The sequence below is a fragment of the Nelumbo nucifera genome, chromosome 1, assembly GCF_055504915.1.
Source record: "Nelumbo nucifera cultivar China Antique chromosome 1, China Antique-T2T, whole genome shotgun sequence".
NCBI lineage: Eukaryota > Viridiplantae > Streptophyta > Magnoliopsida > Proteales > Nelumbonaceae > Nelumbo > Nelumbo nucifera.
Window position 1 is genome coordinate 183,231,603 of NC_142649.1, and position 16,832 is coordinate 183,248,434.

The 16,832-nt window shown below is 40.1% G+C and overlaps 1 protein-coding gene across 2 annotated transcripts in view; it reads left to right on the top strand.

Moving 5' to 3' along the window:
• The first annotated feature begins 5,935 nt into the window (after window positions 1-5,935).
• Window positions 5,936-16,832, top strand: part of LOC104595988 (uncharacterized) — a 39,437-nt gene continuing 28,540 nt past the window's right edge. Inside the window, exons 1-3 of one of the 2 annotated variants that reach the window (XM_010256946.3) lie at window positions 5,938-6,379; window positions 6,487-6,713; window positions 15,072-15,182. In XM_010256946.3, coding sequence (XP_010255248.1) covers window positions 6,072-6,379; window positions 6,487-6,713; window positions 15,072-15,182 — 646 coding nt within the window. In that variant the 5' untranslated portion in view covers window positions 5,938-6,071. Of the gene's footprint in view, window positions 6,380-6,486; window positions 6,714-15,071; window positions 15,183-16,832 lie in introns of both variants that reach the window. The other variant, XM_088895537.1, reaches the window with a different exon arrangement.

Sequence of the window (16,832 nt, forward strand, 5' to 3'; positions counted from 1 at the left end):
CTCGGATTATTTCAAATCTAACGGATGAGAAGCACCTCCTTACCTGCAATCCAGCTGTGCCGCACCCCCGAGCGTGCACCCTCGGAAGCATGCACACAGGTTCAATCGGAAAGTTGTCTCATGCACGGATCCTCGGGCCTCACGGGCCCCTCGGATTCACAGGTCCTCGGCCTAAACAGCCTTTGGCTTCACAGGTCCTCGACTTAAACAACCTTCGGCTTCACAGGTCTCTAGCCTAAACAGCCTTCGGCTTCACAGGTCTCCGGCCTAAACAGCCTTCGGCCCCCTAGGTCCTCGGCCCAAATGACGGCGCCAGAGCATCCACACTAAGCATGCCTCTCGGGTCACTTGCCCGGAGCAGCAGCGCCATAGACCACTCGCAGCCTCGGCCCAACTTACGAAGATGAACCAGGTAGAGACGCGAAAGAGGATGCCACTGCAGGGTACACTTTGGTTATCGGGGCCACAGGTGCTAACCATTACTACTCCCATCATCGAAAGCCAAAATTTTCTCCTCGGCCTTGGGAGTGGGGGGCAAGTGATGTGGGGTAGCCCAACCTAGCCCATTCGAGGCTGGGAAGCCCAACCAACGAGCACCAGATCTGGGAACGATATTCGCTACAGTAGGGGTTACTCTGCTCCCCTCGTATGGAGCCAATCGTGGAGCGACAACACGTCCCCATAGAGCTCTCTGACTGCCCTCGTACGACACCCATCTTAGGCGTTCATCTCCACCTACCTCCAGGCAGCTCAAGTATAAATAGGGGTGCCCCCTCCAGGTAAGGGGAGGAATCGAATACAATCTACATTTGGATCTGGAACTGGTCTCAAAAACTATATTCGAGTTCCCCTCTTCGTGCCCCGTACTAACTTGATCGTCGGAGACTCTGCCTCGGGTTCTCACCCGGGGCCTCTAACGTATTCTATCTTGTAGTACCTCGGCCACCTATTTTTGACTTCTTCAGCACTCGGAGCCTCCTCCTCCTCAACCTACGTACCTTGGCCTCAACAACAACCTCTCGGAACCCTCGAAGCCTTCGGCCAGCCTTCGAAGTCTAGGGGCAAAATTACTTTATTGTACTCGGCAAATCCGAGCACCAACAAAACACAACCCACATTTTTAAATTACGGAAAAAACAAAATTTAAATTTACTATAATAAATCGAGCAAATATTAATTTTATGATATCCCCCTCTCTCAAGCAATTGCAACTCTCACATCGCTTTTTTAAAAGCGAGTTTCTCTCTCGCTATGGAAGAAAGTTTTCCTCTCGTCTTTTTAAAGACGAGTTTCCTCCTCACATCGTGGTATGTGAGGTTTTTTCTCATTATTTTTCTTTTGGTATTTGGCATAAACAATCATGCGAAGGTCTTTGGGTATTTTTGATGCAACGGTTAACTACATAACGTATTCTTTGGTGCTTTGAGCAGTGGTACCCTTTCCTTCAATATTTATCATGGTTGGTGGGGTTGGTGGTGATCTACATAAATGGGGTAATGAGAATATTTTGGGATATTTGGCTATTGGTGTGGAATTCAGTTTTTTCGTTCAAGCCATTTCTAGTTTTGTTCAAGATTGTTGTTTTATTTGATAGACCCTGGTCATTCTCTAGATTAACTGTTGATCTTGGATTGCCAATGGTCTTGATGTCACATGATGCCAATGGTTCTAATCATAACACTAGCCCATTTGATAGAGATAAAAACCAATGTTGTTCGATGTCTCACTTTTGTTTCATGTATTTTCTATCTAAGGGGGTTGTTAACTTTGGAACCATTACTGGCTCTATTTCTTTTTCCGGCAAGCATGAGCAATTCGATTGTTTGTCTATTGTCAAGGTTATTGAGATTGGTGCAAGAACGGAAGATGGACAGTGGTATTCTAATGGTGTTCGGTGCGAAGATCTGACATCCGGTGAACATGGGTTGGGTTGGCAAGGTAGCATCCAAATTGTGGAGTTTGATTTTTTGGCTGATCAGTTGTTGTCGTTGCCAAACTACTATGAGCACCTTGTTTGGAATGTGGGTGGTTTAATTAATCTATGAGGGTCCTCATCCACCCAATTGATTTGGGAGCTTTCATTGACTTTGCAATCTTTGTTGGAGGTTCTGTAACCTTCCTTTCTTGGCGTTTGCTTGATTCTTTATCAACGCTTGCAGAGGTATTTAGTCTCATTTGTTGTGTCTAGTGGGTTCTTAATTATTTGTTTTCTTGTAGTTGTTAAGTCTACTAGTTGTTTCTAAGTGATGTGCATTTTGAATCGTTCAAAAAAGAAAAACTCCCATGCTTACATGTATTTTTGTACTTAGAATGCAAAATGGACATGGGACCTGCCTTCTAAATATTTTATTTTATTTTGACAAAGTATCCTGAATTATCGATTTTATTTTACTCATCTCTGTGAATTGGGTCTAAATATTTAGCAATTATAGCAATTTTGGTTGGACATCGTTTTCATAAATTTTTGTGACTATGAAACAAAGTTATTAATGAATTTATTGCAATTAGATGTAAGTAATGGAGATGCCGGATTGTTTAATTCACAAAGTCTACCAGTGCTGATACCATATACGTTGTTTAATATAATTCCTGCTTCAACCACCAGAAAGAAAAACACATTTGAAAGCAAACCAATGAGAGTTGGGCCTCTCATTGCACAACTGTAACGAACGGGAAGTGATTGTTCAATTGTTTATTGTGCAAGACAACTAAGAGCAGAATTCATAGTCTTTGGTTTTAAATTTTAATATGGGAGCAAGTGAACTTATCTGCAATGCATAGGGTTAAATATTTGATTAGGTTTGGGTTGGCAAATTTGATTTTGATATAAGAATAAAGGAATTCAGACATGTTTAAGAGAAAAGAAAGAATTTAGGCTGTGTTTGGTTTGAAGGAAAAATCAGGGAAAAGAAGGAAAAGGCAGAGAAACTTACACAAGGTTTGTAAAAGTTTTTTTTACATTTCTTTTCCTTTCCTTACCTTTTCCTTCAAACCAAACATAACCTTCATGAATAGAGAGATGTTGTAAACAATAATTATTAGAGAGAGAGAGAGAGTTGAGAATGATTTTATCGGAGTGGTGATGAATTTTATTCAAGAAGGTTAAGAGTTAAGACCTAAAAGGGTTTTATTTGACTTTTTATATTCGTAATAATCTAATTTAAAAATGAACAATGGCTTGTGTGAAGAATGAGAGGAAGAGGAAGAGGTCAATGTGAGCATTGAGGTGAGACAACTCTTGGCCTTCCTCTTTCCTCTATATCAATAATGTTTTAGAAACTAACCTAGAATACCGTTTTAGCAACTGGTTTTCAGACCAGCGGTTCGACCATCTGGTCTAAATGAATGACCTATTGCAATTTCAAAAATAAAAATAAAAATGTCCAAAATCATTTTCTAGGTTTAACAGGTCATTGAATAGTTTTTTCACAAGCCATGCTCTATATAACAAGTCAATGGTTTTTCACAAAATTCGAGTTGATTGAATAGTTTAACATGCCAAACGGTCCAACTGTCTGAATCAACGACAGTTCAAAAGCCATGCTCTATATAGATATGAATGGTCAGATTTAAGACAATAATCGATTGATGGGGTGTCACCAGCCACATGATTGAGTTACTTCAAACTGATTAATTTTCGACATTATAGGAAATATGAATTTCATGTGCATCGTTGCTATTAAAGGTACCAGAGAATAAGCCAGGCTTTTTCATTAATTAAAACACATATCAGGAATATCTTAGAACTTAGAAGTGATCTCATCATCATGTGAAAAATAATCAAAAATAGTTTTGTCACGTATATAGATTTGGTTGAAGCTGACGACTTTAACACAACACAATAATGTTCAAAGAAGACATGGATTCAAATAATAAGAAGCCATCCAAGAAGTTAGAATATGCCAGAAGATGGCACTTGATGGACTCTAATGGCAAGATAAAATTCCACATTCCAGACGCACTCTTTGTTCATCATGTTTATACTTGCTGATGCTGTATGACATGATTGTATTATGAGCACTTAATAGATTAATAAATAAATAAGGGCAAGCCCAAATAATTGGGAGTATTAATTAATGCTTGTTGAGTTAAGTGTATTTGGCCTATTACTCGGTCCATTTGGCTCAGTTTGGAAGGAGTAAAAATACATAGAGTGCAAAATTTTGTATTTTTTATTATTCTGCTTTATATATTTGTATTTATCTCCTTGTCTCAACGGTAAGATTGATTATTTGATTTAGCAAGGCCCCTTTTTATTCTTTAATTGCACAAGCAACGCCTAAGATGGATGAGATTTCAATATTCATGACCCACACCCACACAACTCGGGTACTTCAGCCAACGTTTTAAAATTGGATTGGACATTGAACCGTTTTGACCATCGGTTCTTGGGTCAAACGATCCGGTTAAAATGGACAGTTTGTTCTGTTTTAAAAAAAATTAAAAATTAAAATAAAAATAAAAAATAGTCAATTCAATGGTTTTTGGCTCAGAGTAAAATAAAACCAATTGCCTAACTGATTCTCGGCTCAACTAGTCCAATCATCCGATCCATTATGATTTTCAAAACCAGCCGGTAGAGACCTGGTTTCCCGGATCCCTAGTCTTCACTGTAGCCATTCGGCAGAGGCCTTATCAATATCGGCTGTAATTGGGTTGCATTTGGATCCGATCCAAAAACATTCAAACCTAATTTGATTACTGGAACTTCAAATCAGCATCTGAAATCTGGAAATATAAAGCTCGGGTGAGATTTGAATTAAATCTGAATTTGTTTTAGGGGTTTTTACTGTTCAGTCCACCTCAGAAAGGGGTAGGTGCCAGATCGGAATTGATGCAAATTCATGGGTATGGGTGTTATAGGTGAAACTGTTTATAATTTTGAATTGTTGTAGGTCTGTAGTTCAAATCAAAATTCTGAGGTGAAGTACAATGTAAAAATCTCTTTGTTTTTATTGTTATTGGAATAAAAAAAAATCAAAATGTTAAAAAAATTATCTATATAATTTACATAATAAAGATATATAAATATAAAACATCAAATTTATAAATTATAATTCTATATAAAATATTTATATAGATACATATACACATAGGTATAATACATTTTAATCAGACTCGGGTTTTATCCGATTCTAATTGCGTGTTCATCAATGGACAACTCTCAAGTAGGACAGCAAATAGTCTCTGATTGTGTTCAAATTTGAATCTGAATTACTCCATTTATAATTTGATATTATTCAATTCGATTTAATTTGAATATATATGTTCATATATGTTTAAAATTATATTGTATTTATTTATAAAGTTCATTTGAATGATGTATTTTTACTAATTTATTTTGTTCTTGAGATATAATATTTACTGTATTTTTAGTTTAATTTATGAATTCAATTATGATGCCAGAAAAATTTAGAACTAATCAACTGCATCATAAAAGATGTGGCCAATCAGGTGGTAGTGATGAGGAATTCACATCTGCACCTCATAGAGGGCGCCCCACGAACGCCCTACAGCATAGCATATCTCAACCATGTGAACATCTTCCACTAACAATTTCGGGAGATATTTCCGATGTATGTTGAGATGTGCATGTGCATGTGGGGAGTTTGTGAGCAGCAAATGTGATGTCATTGGTGAGAATTCATGGGATGTTTTCATTGGACAAAGTTCTTTCCATGTATTATAGATTTTTCTTTAATTTTTTATAGGAAAAATCTATGAACCCTTATTTATATTATTGAATATTCGATTGCAATTCGGATTCGATTCGGATCCTTATGAATCCGATGGAAAAGGTTCGATTTGAATTCGAATATAGGGGACGGAATCACGGGAATCAAATTATGTGCCTATGGATATATCCGATTATGTTCTTTTGAGCAGAAAACCGAAAACCTATTATCCGATTCGATTCGATCCGTTTGCAATTCCACTCTCAAGTCTCAAAGCTTCTCGCACCCATTCGAGAACCAGTAATCCATCCACAATCCATACACTACGTGAACAGTACATAGCAGTCTGCACTTTGCACGGCAGTTCACAAGTCACAACCGACCCTTCCACCATTAATGGCCTCTCCTTTATCGTTCCTATGTGCGTCTCTCTCTCCACAGTCGTTATGGATATCGCAAAAATCAACCCACCTTTGCCGCCATTGTCTTCCAGCGGTCTCAATTCCCTCGACAAGCTCTTCTATCTCTCACCAGCCATTTCGAAGGAAAAAGAATAACATCCTCTCACCTCTCATCATTACTAAGGTCCCCAACTCAAGTCGATGTGCAACGACCAGAGCCCAGTTGAACTTTCCTCTCATTTCCCCTCAAGACCAATGGGGAACATGGACAGCTCTCTTTGCCACGGGCGCCTTCGGTATCTGGTAATCTCTGTTGAAATATTCACCCGATTGTATGTCTGGGGTTCTTACTCTTCCTATTTGTTTGATTTTCTTCAATTTCTTGGGGGATTGGGATTATGGGATTGAAGGTCCGAGAAGACCAAAGTGGGGAGCACATTGAGTGCTGCCCTGGTGAGCATACTGGTTGGGCTTGCGGCTAGTAATCTCGGAATCATACCTTACGAATCTCCAGCTTATTCGATAGTGATGGAGTATCTGCTCCCCATGGCTGTTCCGTTATTGCTGTTTAGAGCGGACTTGCGTCGTGTGGTACACTCAACAGGAACATTGCTCTTGGCTTTCTTGCTTGGATCAGGTCATACTAGTTTACATTTCAATTCCCTTCTCTTTTCTACTCATTGACTTGTTCAAAGCATCACTGTGTTATCGTTTTCTTTTTTTTTTTCTTGAAATGACAAATTGGGAGTTATGTGCTTGGAAAATTGTGGTTTGGTATAACTGAAAGTTTGTACCAAATAAAATGTCTGTTTGAATTTAGCTTGATGACTTGTTGCTGCACATATTCATACACAGAGAAGATAAAAGCAAGCTGTCATTTTGTCATATGCTCCAAGTTAAACACCATAGTAGGTTGTATCTTAAAATGAATTTGGAAAACAGGGTGCTCATCATAAGGATAATGATCCGCAAAGTTCTTAATTGAGAAAACAGGGTGCTCACCATAGTAGGTTGTATCTTATATGAGCTCTTCCAGAGCAGATGATGGATGTACATATAACATTATGCAAAGATAAAATCCAGCTTGAGAATACCAAATTAAACCCTCACCATCTCAACGCCTAAGTAATTTTCTTTCTAACCAATTACACTTGTAAGGGGTTTACGGTTAACTTAACTCTAAACCATAAATAAGCAAGTGACGTAACATTCTTCATGCTATGACATCAGCCTGTGTCCTCAGGATTGGGGGTCATAAATTCGTCTTTCATTGAGCACCAGGTCTCCTATGTGGTATCCTCGGGTGGCATATGAGTCTACTGCACCAGCCACTATATTTCAGCGCAGTTGTTGCACTTCACAATCCTAGAGTTTGATGCTGCTAAAGTCTTGTGCCATCCTATCAATACAATGAGGAACTTTAAAACAGATTTATACAATTATAGTGCAAAGAACTAAATAGTAAATACAGATGATATGACATAGTGATGTTTTAAAGTTCCTTCTGTCATCCTTTGGCCATAAGGATGAGATGGATGCAAAATAAGCATGCTTAGTGGCGTAGCCAGGAATTTTTTCTAGTGGGGTCATACAATAACTTAAGCTTCATAAATGTCAAAAACTCAAAATGTATTTTATTATTATTATTATTATTAAATTCCCGATTAGTACCCTGTACTTTGGGTCTAGTGCCACTTTGGTCCCTGAACTTTCAAAACATGTCAATTTAGTACCTACCATTAACCAGCCGCTAACCAGCCGTTAAGTGGCAATTGAAAAGACAAATGCCCTTCAAGTGACATCTAATTTTCTTTATGAACCACCCAAACATTGACAAAAAATAAACAGTCCCAAATCCTTGCCTCTTCTATTCAAGAAAGTTGGGGCCACCAGAATGCCCACTGAGACGTGACCCCAACTTTCTTGAGTGGAAGAGAAAAGGATTTGGGACTGTTCATTTTTTTGTCAATGTTTAGATGGTTAATAAAGAAAATTAGATGACACTCGAAGGGCATTTTTGTCTTTTCAAATGTCACTTAACAGCTGGTTAATGGCTGGTTAAGCGGCAGGTACTGGATTGACACGTTTTGAAAGTTCGGGTACTGAATTGCTGCGTTTTAAAGTTCGGGTACTGAATTGTTGTGTTTTAAAGTTCGGGGACCGAAGTGGCATTATTATTATTATTACATTTTCAACTGCCCAAGTTGCAGCTCATTGGAGGACTCTGTGGCCGTTTGGGACACACAATGACTTCTGGCATTGTATGAGCCAAGAAACCCAGAAAATAGTGAAGCCCTGTTTGGTTAAATCCGGAAAGCTGAAAATAGGCTTATATGGGCCAAAAATCAACTTTCCGGTGAAGCTATCATAGGTAGCTTCTTGGAAGCAGCTCTGTCAATGCAGCTCAATCACCACATAAGCCCTACCAAACAGGCTCTTTATATATGTAGTCTAAAAGTCAATTAGTCTAAAGTCCAAATAAAATGCCTAAATTAACCCCACACTCATATTTTCATTTAATTCTACTGGGGTCAATATGGGAAAATGGACTGAAAAGCCTGAAATAATACATGAATTTCATGCTTCTTTTGGACTTCAATGGGGTCAATCTACCCCACTCAAATGCATGTAGTTCCACCCTTGAGCATGCTTGGACAGTCTAGGGTGCAAAATGATCATACCTGGACAGCCTAATGACTACTACAAAAACCATTCACCATAACACAAAGGTAGGCAATATATGAAAATGAAATCTGTAGAGAACACTGATGTGGGCCCCACAGCTACGGTCCCACTGTGTTCGTAGGGTAGAAGGTGTTCTAGTCTTCCTAGGGTTAGCTATTGGTCATTTAGTTGTTTCAGTTGTTATTTATTTCAGTCTTTTTTGCTCTATTTGTTATGTAAAGACTAAGGGCAGATCTGTCCTTTCCATGTAATGAGCATAACCTATAAATATTAATTAAAATGGTGGCGGCAGAACATTAAGCTTCTGCTCCTCCTTTTTCAACTCTTGTGTTCTACTGCTTCTCCTCCCTCTTCCTTCTCTTTTCTCTTTACCTTTCTTCTTATTTTCGAACCTGAAATCCATTAGGGTTCAAGACTGATAACAGTCCTGAACTTCTACTTGGTATCAGAGCTAGGGTTTCTCATGTGAGTCTAGTCCAGCCGACCACATGAGAACCATCTAAGGCTGGAAGCTGAGAAAGTAGAGTTCGTTGACTGGTTCTTGGAGATCTCCAGAGGATTAGCAGCTGTTTGAAGAATTGCCACAGTTGCAGCGAGTTGGTGATCAGGAAGAATCAGAGAAGGCTAGGGTTCGGGTAACCTTGGAAGGCAGCGAACAACATCCTATTGTAAGTTTTTCATTTTCTGAGAGAAGTACTATCAGAGAAGATAGGTTGGACCTATCTAGCAAGGGCGGCCGAACCACTCTAGGGTTTTATCTTTCTATTCTCTAGGGTTTTGTCTTAATCCTGCGGCAAACCCTAGTACTGGACTCAACCTTGTGATCTAATACTGTGGCAAATCCTAATAGTTCTCTCCTCAACATTGATCAGTTTTAGGGTTTCATATTAACCCTACTACAAAGCCTTATCCGTATGGTACTGTCTGGAGTGTACGGCTGAGAATTTGCTTTTAGGACTGATTAAAACCCCAATTCGGCTTCAGCATATCAGATTGTTCTTCAAACTGTTTTTCAGTTTTCTTTTGGGGTTTCGAACTCTTCTAAAGGGGTGAAAATAGTTCGGACTGTTGCTATTGTGTGTGGTTACTGATTTCAGATTAGTTTTATACCTGTTTCATGTACATCTACTGTGAGTACAGATTGGTTCTATACTGATTTTGTGATTGTGGTTGATAGTCCAAGTACTGTTTTTGACTGTAGTAACCCTAATTTTGAGACTTCTGGTTCTTGACCGAAATGGAGTTTAAGAATCAGGCAGAAGGCAGTATTGGGAACAGCAGTTATGTGGTATGTGGGCATTGTAAGAAACCCAAACACACAAAAGAAACATGTTGGAAGCTACATCCTTATTCGGTCCCGGCAAAGTTAAGAAGCAAGAAGGGTAACGTTCATGTGGCAGTGCATACTAATTCAGCATCCTCGTCTGGCACAAGAGGCACATTCTTAGAGACCTTAGCCGCAGTTCGGGCTGCTCTTATACAGTTGGAAGGGGAAGTTGGGAACTCAGCTTAGCCACCGCAGTCACCATTAGCCCCCACCACATTTGCTTCCGCATATTCAGGTACTCGAGCCTCAGCCTGCCATGCCTCAGCTCCAGGTACCACTGAACTCTGTTGGGTAATAGATTCAGGTGCATCTGACCATATGACTAGCTTGCCTTCATTGTTTACCACTTATCATTTATCTTCTGGTAGGGATAAAGTATCTATTGCTGATGGCTCCCTTGTCCCCATCTTTGGCAAGGGTGACATCAAGCTATCGGATACCATCTCCTTGTCTTCTGTCTTACATGTCCCTAAGCTTGATACTAACCTTCTTTCAGTCAGTAGTATTACCAAACACATGAACTGCTCAGTAACCTTCTTCCCTGACCGGTGTGTTTTTCAGGACCTGAAGATGAAGAAGGTGATTGGGACTGGCCGTGAGACGAATGGGATCTATCTGCTCGGGGAGAGTTCTCGTCGGAAAGAGTTAGGGGATAAGAAGTCACTTGTTTCCCAGAGTGTGAGTTCGGTTATGCTTTGGCATAACCGATTGGGTCATTTGTCTTTTCGGTCCTTAAGGAGTCTGTTTCCTAATTTGTTTGAATCTGTTGAGTTGTCCCAGTTGCAATGTGAAAGCTATGAGTTTGCTAAACACTGTAGACACTCTTATTCGTTGAGCAATAAAAGGAGCAATCGTCCTTTTGATCTTGTGCATACGGATGTTTGGGGCCCATATCACATTCCTTCCATGGGTGGGTACAGATATTTTCTGTTATTTGTTGATGACCATACCCAGTTTTCTTGGGTTTATCTTATGCGTTCACGAGATGAGGTTCCCGCCCTGACCCAAAACTTTCACCAAATGATCCTAACCCAGTTTGATGCCAAGATCAAAGTTCTTAGATCTGATAATGCAAATGAATACTTTGCTAAGCCATTGGCATCTTACCTTCTTACTCATGGGGTTATTCACCAGAGCACTTGCCCTCATACACCTCAGTAGAATGGGGTTGCAGAAAGGAAGAATAGGCACATCTTGGAGGTGGCTAGAAGCATTATGTTTACCTTCAATGTCCCTATTCGATTCTGGGGTGATGCTATCCTCACAGCGGTTTATCTTATTAATTGGGTTCCTTCTCGGGTTCTTGATATGTCATCTCCTTTTTCCCTTCTATACCCAGATGAGGAGTTGTTCACTGTTCCTCTCAAAACATTTGGTTGTACCTGTTTTGTTCAGCTTCTCGGTCCCCATCACTCCAAGTTTGAACCCAAGGCCTCCAAATGCATCTTTCTTGGTTATGCACAAACTCAAAAGGGTTATTGTTGCTATGATTCTATCTCAGGGAAGAAGTTTGTATCCATGGATGTCACTTTCTTTGAGGAGACACCCTACTATTCTCGGGTCTCCCCTTAGGGGGAGAGTAGTGAGCGTGGAGATTTGGGTCATTTTCTTCAGGGGGAGTGTAGTGAGGGCAGGGTTAATACTTTTGGGGTTGTTCCCTTACCTATTCCAGTGGGTGATGAGGGCTGCAGTAGCGAGGGTGGTCAGGGGGATCGGGAGTTGAGAGTCTATCACAGGTGATGCAGGCAGGTTGATCCCGGTCATTAGCAGTCCCGGCCAGCTCCAACCTCTTCTATGGCTCCAAGTCCAGATATTACAGTCCCAGGACCCACAGAGACTCCTTCCATTGTTGCTACCTCACCCCCTGCAGATGACCTTGACCTTCCCATTGCCATCCGTAAAGGAAAACGACATTGCACCACATCTACAGCCCACTGCATCTCCCAGTTTTTGTCCTATGATCGCCTATCTCCCTCCTACAGGTCCTATCTCACTTCCGTTGCTAATGTCTCTATTCCAAGAACAGTGCAAGAAGCCCTATCAGTCCCGGAGTGGAGAGGTGCAATGCAAGTTGAAATGGATGCCCTGTTGAAAAATAATACCTGGGAGCTAGTTGACTTGCCTAAAGGAAAGAAACCAGTTGGATGCAGATGGGCATTTACTGTGAAGCACAATGCGGATGGTTCCATTGAGAGGTACAAAGCTCGGCTAGTTGCAAAAGGGTTCACTCAGACTTATGGTATAGATTACTTGGAGACATTTGCCCCGGTAGCCAAGATGACCACCATTCGGGTTCTATTATCTCTTGCAACAAGCTACACTTGGCCTTTGTACCAAATGGATGTTAAAAATGCCTTTCTGAATGGGGACTTGCAGGAAGAGGTTTACATGCAGTTGCCTCCTGGATTCTATGATACAGAGGCAGGTAAGGTCTTCCGGCTCAATAAGGCATTGTAAGGTTTGAAGCAGTCACCTAGAGCTTGGTTCGACAGATTCAGACTATCCCTTGGGAAGTTCGGTTATGTACAGGCCTAGTCAGATCATACACTATTCATTAAGAGGGTGGAGTCCTCACTGACACTACTTGCAGTATATGTTGATGATATTGTGGTGACAGGAAATGACAACCATGAGATTGAGTCCCTCAAACAGCTCATTCATCAAGAGTTTGAGGTGAAAGATCTGGGTACACTACGGTATTTTTTGGGTATTGAGGTAGCTAGATCTAAACAGGGGATCTTTGTCTCTCAGAGGAAATATGTTTTAGATCTGTTGGCTGAAACTAGAAAGCTAGGTGTCAAACTTGCAGATACACCCATTGAACAGAACCACAGGATTACTGCAGAGAGTGGGGAGCTGCTTGAAGACAAAGTTATGTTCCAGCGGTTAGTGGGAAAGCTCCTATATCTATGCCTCACTCGGCCAGATATCAGTTATGCAGTTAGTGTTGTCAGTCAGTACATGCATTCTCCTAGAACCACGCACCTTCTAGCAGCAGACAGAATACTAGCATACTTGAAGAGATGCCCGGGTAGAGGTATACTGTTCAAGAACAATGACCACATGAAGGTGGAAGTCTATACGGATGTCGATTGGGTTGGGAGTGTTGATGACAGAAGGTCTACCTCTGGATTTTGTGCTCTTGTGGGAGGTAACCTGGTCTCTTGGAGGAGTAAGAAACAGAGTGTTGTCTCCCGATCTAGTGCTGAAGCTGAGTACAGATCAATGGCTAACGGAGTGGCTGAAATTCTTTGGCTGAGATCACTACTTGAGGAGTTGGGTATTGAGTATGAGAAGCTTCTGATGCTGTATTGTGATAATCAAGCGGCTATTAATATAGCACACAACCTGGTGCAGCATGACAAAACTAAACATATTGAAGTTGATCGACACTTTGTACGAGAGAGGGTCTCATCACAAGAAGTGTGTCTCCCATACATCACCTCCAACATGCAGCTGGCAGATATCCTCACCAAAACTGTACCACGGAAGAAGCTAGTGGCGGATCTATCCAAGTTGGGAATGATAAACATTTATTCCCAACTTGAGGGGGAGTGTAGAGAACACTGATGTGGGCCCCACAGCTACGGTCCCACTGTGTTCGTAGAGTAGAAGGTGTTCTAGTCTTCCTAGGGTTAGCTATTGGTCATTTAGTTGTTTCAATTGTTATTTATTTCAGTCTTTTTTTGCTCTATTTGTTATGTAAAGACTAAGGGCAGATCTGTCCTTTCCATGTAATGAGCATAACCTATAAATATTAATTAAAATGGCGGTGGCAGAACATTAAGCTTCTGCTCCTCCTTTTTCAACTCTTGTGTTCTACTGCTTCTCCTCCCTCTTCCTCCTCTTTTCTCTTTACCTTTCTTCTTATTTTTGAACCTGAAATCCATTAGGGTTGAAGACTGATAACAGTCCTGAACTTCTACTAAATCATAGAGATCTTTGCCCAAATCTTTGGTAGGAAAATGTGGCTACACAACCCTGAAGAAACCATTCTTTCCTCGTTGTGGCAGAATATGACAGATGCTGCCATAGATCTCCTTATTTTTCTTCTGCATTCTTTCCATAAAAAGATTGATACTTGAGAGCTACCCTTTTACAACTATGGTGCTCCACATGCTTAGTGATGGTTGACATTTGGAGCTCAGAAACTATGTAGGTCTGGAAAGGTATGCACATTCTTAGTCATGTGCCCTTGTACCTTGAAATGGTATCTTCAGATACATAAGCATAACCTTGGTTGTTTCTTCCACTCATGTATTCTTGGTTTCTTCTAAATAGCCTAAGAAAGTGATGTGGCCACGAAATGAACTTCTTAAACTTCATGAAAGAGGAGCAGGCTATGCTTGTATGTGACTTCATAACCATAGCCACTCAATTTGTAAATCACTTGGGTGAACAGGAGTAATGAGCTGTTATTTTGTGATGATCTTGAGGTTACAATTATAAATCTTGGTTTTGAAATTCCATATTAAGTGGTCGAGATGCCACGGGCCTATTGAATGACACTGAACAATTTTTTCTTATAAATTTGGATGTCTGAAAATTTCCTAATAGGATCTTTCCACTATAGGTTAGTGGTCACCAATTCTACATACTGCATCACCACTTTTTGTTTTGAAGGTATTCCAATTAATAATGAAGCTGACAAGTTATTGGTGTTGTCGTTAAGTGTTCAGAAAGCCTCACAGTAGGAGTCTAATGAAAAATTTTAGGGTGATCCACCTGGGTCAAGATGATTTGCCTGAATTCATGGAGAAATTTATGGAAATAATCTGTCAGCGGGGTAAATCCCTGCAAAACTTGCACATTTTTGTTACCAAGATGATCCATGTGAAATGTGAATCAGCCTTATATTTTCCTTTTAGGTGGATATTGCTATTTCTATGCATATCTAAGGTTAGAGCTTCTGCTTGTCATTTTGTTGTCGTTATTTCTTGTTTAGGTGGTTTTATTTGTTAATTTATTCTTGTGTTGTCGCAGTTGCTACAACATTTGGAACATTAGTGGCATATCTAATGGTGCCCATGCGATCACTTGGTCAAGATAGTTGGAAGATTGCATCTGCCCTCATGGGCAGTTATATTGGTGGAGGTATTTTTCAGGAGATGCTTTTTCATTCTTTTGTGCATAGCAACATCTAACAAACATAATGTAAAGCAGCATTGGCATTTTTTTTGAAGGCAAGATAATTTATTGATAAAAGTTAGGAATACAAGATACAATCCAGAGAGGATGGGCCATCCCATTAATACAGTGAGGAACTTCAAAGCAGATTTTATATAGCCAGCAGAAAGAATAGCACATGACAGAAGGAAAATAAAAGGACCATGCAGGTGCTTCCCAATTACACTTCAAACAGATTATATATATCTAAGAAAGCATGGATAGTAACATGCAGGGAAGCCTTTTTCACAGATATCTACTTTCTTTAAAATCTCCTCCCAAGAAAACTTATTCTCAAAGAACCTCTTGTTTCTTTCTGTCAACCAAATGATTGCAGTTGGAATAGAAGCTCAGACGATCTTTCTTTTATTATTTAGCCCTTTCACCCACCAAGCTTCCAAGAAGGATTTGACATAACTGGGTTGAGTCAAGCACAGGTTCAAAGCTTTGTCATGTGATGCAGCACTGGCATTTGAATTCTATTAAGTTATTAATGTGCACAGACCTGCCATTGTTGTAGAATTGATATGGGAATTATCTGCTATGCATTTTTCAGTTCATCATGTATCTCTATTACAGTATTACTATCGCAAAGACATTATGCTTTATGTCTGCTGATTGATATTCAAGGTGCTTTTGCCATCTTGGGAGTTTACTTTCTTATAGACCACAAATTTTAGATATAGGCCCAATTGTAAAAGGGTAAGGTTTGTTTTCTTTAAGGTGATCCAAAACATCTCTATTACATGTTTTTTCTTTTTCTTTTTTCCTTTTTTTGTTGAAGGAATATAATTTTGCTGAAGGGTCAGATGTAGTTCTTTATACAGGTGGAAAGAAAGTGAATCTCTCTCTCTCTCTCTCTCTCTTCACAAGTCCTAGCCTGAAGTTTCTTTCTTTGACAGAACTTGAAGTGGAGAATAAGGATGATTGTCTCTAACATAATATTTTGAAGGAATATGACAATAACCTTCTTTAGAAGGTTTGGTTTTCTTTCTTAAGTATGTAAGTAACTTTTATGAGTTCATACACCAAGATGAGTATTCAAATCATGCTCAATAATGGTAAAACAAGAGTTTTATGCATTTGATCTTATTTTCTATAAAGATGTTAAAGCTCATGTTTATGTTGGAAAGCTCTCATTGATGCTCAGATTACTTACAACCAAGGCAATTCATTCTTTACATTTCCCCAAGTGTGGTGATATAGTGTTGGGACCCAAACACTCCCTCCGAACCCAACTGTAGGTGTGGAGCAGGCCACCACCAAACATCATTTCACTAGAAAACAGAGAGGCTAGCGTGACACGCGGAAGAGCCTCCCAGAGTTAGTTACACTCAGAGCCTCCCAGAGTTACTTACACTGCCACCAGAAGATATTCTCTCTATGATTGCATACATGTAGGCCAGCTATATAAGGCCCTGATCATGTAATAAGTGGCGTGAATGAATATCCCTTTCATCTCTCTCCGAGTTATTTTCTTCCTACCTTTCCCCTCTCTCCCCCTCCCATCTTCTGTTTCAGGAGGTTAAGCCACCCTCGAAGGGGCTTCTGAGGTGAGCGGTAACTCATCAGATTGGT